The sequence below is a fragment of the Chrysochloris asiatica genome, unplaced genomic scaffold, assembly GCF_000296735.1.
Source record: "Chrysochloris asiatica unplaced genomic scaffold, ChrAsi1.0 scaffold00381, whole genome shotgun sequence".
In the NCBI taxonomy this organism is placed as follows: Eukaryota; Metazoa; Chordata; class Mammalia; order Afrosoricida; family Chrysochloridae; genus Chrysochloris; species Chrysochloris asiatica.
In genome coordinates, this window is record NW_006408899.1 from 874,090 (window position 1) to 884,084 (window position 9,995).

The window sequence follows — 9,995 nt, forward strand, 5'->3', positions numbered from 1 at the left end:
GAAGACTGTGCTCTTTGATCTACATCAGTAAATGTTTTAAGTCCTCCTCACTTTCAGCAAGCAAGGTTGTATCATCTGCATATCGCAGGTTTGTTAATGAGTCTTCCTCCAATCCTGATGCCACGTTCATAGAACCCAGCTTCTCATATTATTTGCTTAGCATACAGGTTTAATAAGTATGGTGAAAGAATACAACCTTGTCGTACACATTTCTTGATTTTAAACCATTCAGTGTTCCCATGTTCTGTTCGAACAACTGCCTCTTCTAGATATATATGAAAGTAGTTCTCTAGTCTTCCAGAAAGGAGTCCTGTTAGTGTAGTGGTTATGAGTCAGGCTGCTAACCGGAAGGTCAGCAGTTTGAAACTACCAGCTGTTCCATGGGAGAAAGATGAAGTTTTCTGCTCCCCTAAAGATTTACAGCCTCAGAAACTCTATACAGAGTTGTTATGAGTCGGAACCGACTCCACAACACACCACCACCACCACCACCAGTCTTCCAGAAGTATGGATTTTAGACAAATAATAAATTACATCAAAAGTGGCTGAAGAAAACAAGACATTGTGTCATAAGTACCAAAGAATCCGATGCCAGTTGTAAAAACAAAAAAGCAATGAAGTTTGTTATCTCTGTGAAAAACAAATTGACCACAACGACTTCTAATGAGCTGCATAGTTTTTATTTTACTTTCATTCAATATTTATTATACGATTCACTAATAGCATCCTCCTATCTCATCTTCCTTTGAGATGGCCTTGAAGACATGCTTCTACTTAGAGTTTCAACATCTTACTTTTACAAATATGAGTACAATAATTGGCTTAGAGGTGAGAATGCTGTATTCTAGTCCTAGCTTAGTAACCATCTGACTAGTGGGATCGTATTTTAATCTCTCTTGTGTTTGGTGCCTTCAGTTATAAAATGAAGACAGTTGAAGTGAGTCAGGTGGTGGTTAAATATTGTTCAGGTTTGCTGATTCTGAGGGTGACTCCTCCCCTCAAATACTCACCTTTCCTTAAAAGTGAGGAGGATTAAAGTAAATAGACATTGAAAATATATTACTGCAGCATCACTTCCATGAGTAAGGCATTGCTTCTCTTCTCTTCTCTCCACCAGGAACACACAATGGCAATCCACTTACTAACTTCTACCAGCTCAGCCAGGATGTTCTGGCCTTGTGTCTGTTCAATGGAAACTACTCAGTTGCTGAAATTGCTGATTTCTTCAATCCTGAAAATAAAAACTATTATTTTGGTGGTCAGTTCTCAGTAGGTGAGTCATTGAATCCAACTCCTTTGCTTCGGAGGATACAGTCATCAATAGGACCTTACGTTTTCTACTGTTCATTAAGTGATTGGATGGTTTTCTATCCTCTTCATCCTTAGTTTCCTCAGAAGAGAATGTTTAAAAAGAATGAGTATTGGGCAGGATTTAAGTCTCCCTCTGGATGCATGGTATAGCAGAAAGATTGGGTTTCTACTCTCTCATCTTTGAGTTGTATAACAAAGACATGCTAATTCTTGAATTTAATTTTCCCACCTGTAAACTGGTAACAGGTAGTGATCCTCTTCATATAAAACATTTTAGGATTTGTTTAAGTGTTAAAGAAATGCACTAAAAGTTTGTTTATCTAAATCTTGCCCTTTTCTCTACTGGAACTATTTGGCTATGTGGAGCCCTAGTATGGTGCTGTAAGATAAGCACTGGACAGCTAACTGTAAGTTTGGCAGTTCAAATCCACAAGCCGCTCCTCAGAAACTCTATGCAGGGTCACTATGAGTCAGAATCGACTCGATGGTACTTAACAACAACAACATTTGGTTATGGGAGTTCAGTTGAACAGCACATCCTCTCCAGTGACAAGGTCTAATATTTTAATCAATGACGGCTATAGTTACGAAGGTTGTGGGCCAGAAATTTTCCATGGAATGAAATTACACATCAGAATGGAGCAGTTCCTTCTAGACAAAGAGCATTGGAGCTTAGCCTCTATGAGTTTAGATATATAAGCCTACCTTTCTCTAAGAAGGTCAAAGCAAATTACCATTCAGTATAGAGAGTGTGAGCTTTCTCGTGCTTTTTTTCCATTAGAAAGCCAAGGAGCTACATGAAAAGGGATACCACAAATCAAGCCAGAAAAGACCTTATCTTCCTTTCTCCCAAATTCTTTACTCATCCTCCGTTCAGATTGTCAGTTGGGGAACAATTCTATTAATTATTATTTTTAAATCAGTATAATGGGAACCTTACAAATATATATTGGTTTTGTATATTGGCCTAGATTTTCTTAATTTCCTTGTCTGTATGGCTGACAGGAGGAAAATATAGGCACAACCAAGATGTAAAATGGAAGACTATATGTATGTATCTACAAATTCATACGTGTGTCAGTGACCAAGGTATGAGTATTAAGTACAGGTGTCAGGGACATGACAACTCAACATAAGGAACAACTCTTGAAGATTTTGATGGTTAATATGAGAGATATGATTGTTCTATCTTGAAATCACCCTGTCCCATCACCAACTAGCATGAACAATCCTCCCAGTTTATTCAGGTCTGGTCCCATTTTAGCTCTGAAATTCCCGCGTCCTGGAAATGCTTCCCTCCAGGAAAAATTGGGATGGTTGATCACCCATCAGCAACTGTTTGTTTCTTGACAGATACCGGTGCAATGGCAGTCCTCGCTCTGACCTGTGTGAAGAGGAGTAAAGTAAACCTAAGCAAAATAGATACAAACATTGCAACAATTATCAGTAGTCATATAGAGACACTGATTGAAAAAATTCTGTCTGAGAAAAAGGACAATGGTCTCATTGGAAACATATATAGTACAGGTGAAGCTATGCAGGTAAATCTAAGGGTAAAAGAGAAATGGAGTCATGGAAGAAACAAAGATCCTCATGATTTTTTATTGGCTTCCCCAGATATTAGTTTCCATTCTGTTTCCTAAAATTTCAACTTTCATTGCTTCACCTGTTTTGGCTTATATGATTCTCCACCCATGCCTAAAATGTATCCGTCTTAGACTTCAATCTTTACCTCTGCATCTCCAATGCTTCTATGTTTCCCTGACAACAATTTCTTTAAAATTTCAATGTTGAAAATCTACTACAATTGACCTTGTTGTTCTCCCACATACAATTTCACACTTCATAATATACCATTGTTTTCAGTTTCATCTTACCTACCAAATTATATTGCTATTATGGTGGTGGTGGTAGGTGGTGGTGTGCTTTCGGGTCAGTTCTGACTCATAGTGACCCTGCACAGGGTTTCTGAGGCTGTAAATCTTTACGGGAGCAGAAAGCCTCATCTTTCTCCTGCGGAACAGCTTGTAGTTTCGAACTGCTGACCTTGAAGTTAGCAGCCCGACTCGTAACCACTACGCTACCAGAGCTCCTATATAGAAGTGGTAAATGGCAATGGTAATAGCTGGCAGCCAGTAATAGCCCTGGGCTAAGTTTTTCACGCTATTAACTCATTAGCAATAACTTAATATGAGGAATTATTACTTCCATGTCCTAAAATTAGAACATGAGTCATGGGAGCATCAGTAACTTACGTAAGATCACACAATCAGCACATGGTACACACATAGATGAGAAAGGATGTAGACAGTTGGCTTTGAAGTTCATACTCTCAGTATCTATACTGTCCTGCATACATTTCCAGAGGTCTAGAATTTTATTCATTGATTTATTCAATTCTGTTGTTGTTGTTGTTAAGTGCCATTGAGTCAGTTCTGACTCATAGCAACACTGTATAGAGTTCCCAAGGAACATCTGGGGAGGTTGAACTGCTGAACATGTGGTTTGATAGTCCCATGCTGCTCCTGTAACACCACACCAGGAGGTATAAATGAAAAGAGATCAACAAAGGTTTACAGAAAAAAAAATTTTTCACTGCATCGTTAATATGAATATGTGTTTGTCAGACTGGCTGAGGGTAAGAGAAGCTTCAGGAAGAGAGGACAGTAAAAACAAAGAACTAAAGAATATTAGATATTTTAGGAAGTTCAAGATGTTCAGCATAGCCAATATGGGTTCCTTCACAAGACTTTCCCCAACATCACTAAAAGCTTATGAACTCTTCCTCCTTTGAAATGTCTTGCCACTAGAAGTTTCTCTTTGGGCACTAATCGTACAACTTCTTGTAAATTCATTTGTCCATCAATAAAATAGTAAGTAACCGCTATATGACATGTAGTTTTACAGTGTAGTACTATGGGCTAATGTGCTAGATTGCAAGGCTGGTTTGAACTGCAAGGTCAATGGTTCAAGCTCACCAGCCACTCCTCAGAAACCCTATACAGGGTCGCTATGAGTTGGAACCACCTCATGGGCATTCACAACAAAACACCATTCCAGTGTTGGGGACACAGAAGTGAACATGGCAGACAACATCCATTCTCATTGATGATATTACATTAATGAATCCATCCCCCATTTCTCCCCACCCAAACTAGTCTGTAAGGTTATTGAGGGCAGGAAAAGGATCTTAGTTATCTTTGTAGCTCCTAAGATGCTTCCTATGTGGTTAGTATTCAATAAGTATTTGTGGACTTACCACATTTTTCACAAATAAAGCACTTACACATACCATGTGTAGAAATGATTCAATTAAGGAAACCCGTCTGGCATTATGTATATGTTATTTGTGTAACAAAACAGGAAGTTAGATGTAGGTTTCGCAGATGAAGTTTCTCTCATTTGTGTACTTGCTCTCTCTCTACCTAGGCCCTCTTTGTCTCATCAGACTATTACCAAGTAAGTGAGTGGAACTGCCAACAGACTCTGAACACAGTCCTCAAGGAAATCTCTCAGGGAACATTCAATGTTCCAACCGCTGCAGCCCAGATCTTACCTGCCTTGATGAAAAAGACCTATTTGGATGTTAACAAAGACGCTCCTTGTCCAGGTATAAGCATGAAAGAGCAAACAGGTTTGTTCTTTGGTACAATAACCTCAAAAAATATGAGATCTGGATGTTCTCAGGGACCAAAGGTGAGCAGAGAAGCCTCTAACAGTTTCCAGATAGAGCTCAATCTTCAATATATCATCAGGTACTACAACAACCTGATGGCTTGTGCTTACCAGGATAGCAAATGTAGTTCTTGGTTCAAACATGGATCAACAAGTTAAGCTTGATTAAATGACATCTATTTCCAAAATGATACTTTCTTATTGCTTGATCTAGCAAGATGTTCAGAGCATTGTTCCATCCACACATGTTGTTGTTGTTAGGTGCCATTGAGTCGGTACCAACTCATAGCGACCCTATGCACAACAGAATGAAACACTGCCCAATCATGGGTCAACCTCACAATTGTTGCCATGCTTGAGCCCACTGATGCTGCCACTTGGCCAATCCATCTCGCTGGGGGTCTTCCTCTTTTTCTCTGACCCTCTACATATACACATATACAAAAGAAAGTATAAAGGATCTTTATTTTGTCTGCAACTTTCCATCATTTTCAGTGAATTAATTTTCAGGGAAGTAAGACATCTGTATAGAAAGTATAGGACCACATTCTCAGAAAATTGTAGGAGGAATCTTTTACTTAAGCAGCTAGCTTTGCAAACAGGCAGGTGGGACAGAGACCTGTCCTTCTATCTTTGTTCTTTCCAAACTATTTAACTTCTAAACCTCCGTTATCTAATGTGAAAACAACCAGGGATGCTAATAGAATCTAAGTAAGATTTGAATGTGATCCTCCATGTAAGACGATTAGTTCAGTGTCTAGTAGTTAGTATGTCTTCAGTATATGTTAAAAAGTAAAGGAAAAAATGGCACGCATTGCTGTAGCACTATAGGATCAGCACTGGACTGCTAACCACAAGGGCAGCGGGTCAAGTTCACCAGCTGCTCCTTGAAAACCTTATACAGGGTTGCTATGAGTCAGAACCGGCACGCAACAATAACATACTAAAGCAAAAAATGAGTCATGAGCCTCTATGAGATATGAAAATTGAACAACTGAGTTGCTTAACTAACTGGGAGGTAAACTAAACACGAGCATTTCACAAACCTGTGAGTGTCTGGTTTTACTGCTCGCTTTAGTCGTATGACAGATCTTCCCCTCCACTGAGTGTACTTGTTCCTTGTATCCAATCATTGCCACAAAGGAAAGGGGTAAAGAGCAGGGTTTGATGAATGAGCAAGCTCCATCAATTTTATGATTCTAATTATTGCTCTCTGCTTTTCTGTCTGCCAGAACTCAATGTCTCCATTCCTGTGTCTGGATCTGCGGCCCCTACTACCTCCCCCTCATTTATCCACGTCCATTACTCTGTGAAAATCGTTGAAACATATTCTACCAATGTGACAGTGCTGAATGGGTCTGTCTTCCTAGATGTGATGGAGGAAGCACAGAAACAAAACAAGACTATATTTGGGTATGTCTGTATATAACTTTAGATGTTGAGTGTGGATTTCTAATATCTCAGTAAGAATACACATGCAAGTATGAGCTGAATACAAAATGTATCCAAAGCGTACTGTAATTAGTACATTTGTTATTCATCTACATCTCATGGCATGTTTAAAAAAAAAGTGAGAGCTTTCAACTTCTAGCATATACCCATTGCCATCAAGCCGAGTTCAAGTCATGGTGACCGCCTGGGTTACAGAGTAGCATTGTTCTATAGGGTTGCTCTCTTGGCTATAATTGTAACAAAGTCAGGTTGGCAGGTCTTCCTTCTGCAGCACTGCTGGGTGGGTTCACACCACAAACCATTAAGGTAGTTGTTATTGTTGTTACATGCCATCAAGTTGATTCTGACTCATAGCGACCCAATATATGGTTTTCAAAGCGCAGCTGATGAGTTTGAACCTCTGACTCTGTGGTTCAGTGCTCTGTCCTACAGCACCGTGGAGCACAAAGTATTGCCATTGGCCAGGGTATAAAAAAACAAAATCCAAAAGTAAACCCATTACCTTTGAGTCAATTCCAACTCATGGAGACCTTCTAGTATATAAAACCCAAACCAAGTGCACAAGTTAGTTCTAATTCATACTTCCTAAAGGATAGAGTAGAACTGCCCAATAGGACTTCCAAGGCTGTAAATTGTTACAGAAGCAAACATCGTCTTTCTCCCACAAAGCAGCTGGTGGGTTTGAACTGATGACCTTGGGGTTAGCAGCTCAATGCCTAACCCACAGTGTCACCAGGGTTTCTTTTTTTTAGTAAATAAAAAAATTAATCTACTGCCATCCAATTGATTGCAATACATAGTAACCCTGAATAGGGTTTCCAAGGCTGTAAATCTTTACATGAGCTGAAAGCCTTATCTTTCTCTCATGGAACAGCTGGTGGATTTGAGCTGCTAACCTTGCAGTTAGCAGCCCAAGACGTAACCCACTATGGTACTAGGGTGCCTTTTCTAGTATATGTTGTTGTTGTTAAGTGTCGTCTAGTTGGTTCTGACTCATAGAGACCCTACAAAGAGTTTCGATGATTGGCTGGTGGATTTGAACTGCTGACCTTGCAATTAGCAGTCCAGTGTTTATCCTACAGCTCCACAATACAGTAGGGATTAATGTTCAGTTAATGGACAAATGAATGCCTGAGACCTCCTCTCAACAACATTTCCTCAATAGACAGACACTCTTAAGTCAGACAATTTTGCATCTAGAGTTGTTGTTGTTGTTGTTAAGTGTTGTCGAGTTCGTTTTGACCCATAGCAACCCTGTATAGTGTTTCTGAGGAATGACTGGTGACCTTGAACCGCCAACCGTGCAGTTCAAATGGCTTTGCAGTCTGGAGCAGGAGATCTTAAATATTTTTGAGTTACTGACTCTTTGACAATTCAATAAATGCAATGGATGCTCATCCCAAAAAAAAAAAAATATATAGCATACACACAAAATCTGGCATTTAAATTGAGATTTCACAGATCACACTCCCACTTTCAGGAGATTCATAGACCCCAAGTTGTTACCGTCACCTGGTCTAAAAAGGTTAAATATTGAAATTAAAATACTGACTTTAGCTCCCTAAATCTAATGAACAATTATCTATTGTGCATCTAACAACATGGTGTAAAATGTTAAAGAGAAAAATCAGAATTATAAATATATGTATAAAATTATAAAGGCTACTTTCAAAGGTATACAGGAAGGGAAGAGAAATATGACTAAAGACTTTAAAACAGATACTGAACATGTTCTATATTGTCATTTCCTAAGAGAAAACCCAGTAAACATGGTGCCGGGAGCCCAGGAGAGTGTCATTCCCTGCTTCTGGTTTCGTGCCTTCAAGAGTAGCAGTCTCCGACAGTAGAACACTGGCTGTGGCTGACTGTAGGGTATCTATTGTGCTGGAGGTGGAAGGCAGGAACCATGAGCATCGGTAGTCTAATTCAGCCTGGAGTCTAGAGAGTGAATCCAAATCCTCCGGAGTGCTTATGAAAGTGCAGATTCCTGGTCCCCAGCCCACACCTATAGAATCAAACTATTTGGGGTAAGACCAGGAAATCTGCATTTTTTTCCCTAATCATTTCAAGTGATTTTTAGGCACATTTAGGCTTGAGAAATATCTATGTGGGTTTTCCTTTGGAAACTCAAGAGTTCCTGCAACCAATTTACTGTTCCCCACAGCTTCACAATGAAGGAGACTTCATGGGGCCCATACATCACATCCGTTCAGGGTCTAAAGGCCAACAGTAATGACAGAACCTACTGGGAAATTCTGAGTGGAGGCATATCACTGAGTCAAGGTAAGAGAGAGATGTGGACAAGTCTCATGAGGTGGAAATGTTCGAAGCACTAATATGTGGGATTGTGAGCTTTTATGAGGAATATGAAAAGGGGGTGGGAAAGACTGTGGGTACACTTGGTCCACCACTTGGTGATTGTGTATCACATCATTTGATCCATTTATCTTTCTTCTTCCTTTCAGGAGTTGGTAGTTACGTTGTCCATGATGGAGAATATTTGGAGATTCGTTGGAGCAAATATTAATAAATCCAAACCTCCCTCAGCTGGATCTAATCCATTTGCAGTAGAAATCCATGCAGAAATCAGCCTCATGTCTTCCTCTTCATTTATCTTAATCCCAACAGAAGAGACAATAACTTCTGCTTCTCTCTGATTTTAAATTTTAAAAAAATCAATAACTGTACAAAAAAAGAGCATGTTCTAATCAGGTCATTTGGGAAAGGGGTTGTCAGAAGAAGGAAGGTCACTTGAAGTGAAGTAAAGCGAAAAAAGATTGGATCATGCCTCTAATAAATTAAGTTCTACTTAAGCCCTACCCCTACCTGCCACTAATTCTCTGAGTGATCCTAGACAAATCAAGAAATGTAAACAAAGTTATAAATCTAGTGTTTCAGCAGTAACCAATGAGGTCAAGCAGAAAGTGTGTAGAAAGACTCAGCATTCCAAGGCCTGGATGCAAGAAAGAATTTGTTTATATAAGCCTTCAATAGATAATGGGTAGAGAGAGAAAATTGTTGCTCTAGGGAAAAGAGAAAATGTGAATCTTATACACATAAAAAAGTCAACCCATAAAGTTTGGGAAGCAATGCCATGCCAACTCACCTGCCTTCCCTGGATCCTTCTTGTTCTCCAGCATCACTCTTCCTTGTCTTCCCCATAAAGTCATCCTGACTCAAAAAAGTAACTCATAGCTAAGTAGTATGAGTTGGCCTACACTTGATATGAATGAAGTAGCTGAGTTTCATGCAGATGGTCAGAAAGCAGAAGTACCTGTAAGATGACAAAGGGAAGGAGATGCTTGAGGTAAAGCATAAGCGACTATCTGAAATGCCCTCAGAAAGAAAGATGCCTTCCAGCAGAATTAGTTGAACTATTATTCTAGCAAAGTCTCCCTCCTTACTCGTGTTTCTTCATGATAATCTCAGCTTTTACCCTTCCTCCAGTGACCCTGCTTCATAATCAGGGACTGAACCTTTTACCTACACTCAGCTTTCTCACACTGGTCCTCTACTCTTAGGTTCAACCGTCCTGGCCTTGATTAATGGCGTGTGCT

The 9,995-nt window shown here is 39.6% G+C and overlaps 1 protein-coding gene across 1 annotated transcript in view; it reads left to right on the forward strand.

The window, feature by feature from the left end:
* Window positions 1-8,965, forward strand: part of TCN1 (transcobalamin I (vitamin B12 binding protein, R binder family)) — a 13,492-nt gene extending 4,527 nt beyond the window's left edge. Inside the window, exons 4-9 of the mRNA XM_006876459.1 lie at window positions 1,118-1,273; window positions 2,665-2,852; window positions 4,741-4,927; window positions 6,219-6,399; window positions 8,603-8,721; window positions 8,904-8,965. Of these exons, the coding sequence (XP_006876521.1) occupies window positions 1,118-1,273; window positions 2,665-2,852; window positions 4,741-4,927; window positions 6,219-6,399; window positions 8,603-8,721; window positions 8,904-8,965 (893 nt within the window). The remainder of the gene's footprint in view (window positions 1-1,117; window positions 1,274-2,664; window positions 2,853-4,740; window positions 4,928-6,218; window positions 6,400-8,602; window positions 8,722-8,903) is intronic.
* Window positions 8,966-9,995: the final 1,030 nt, after the last annotated feature.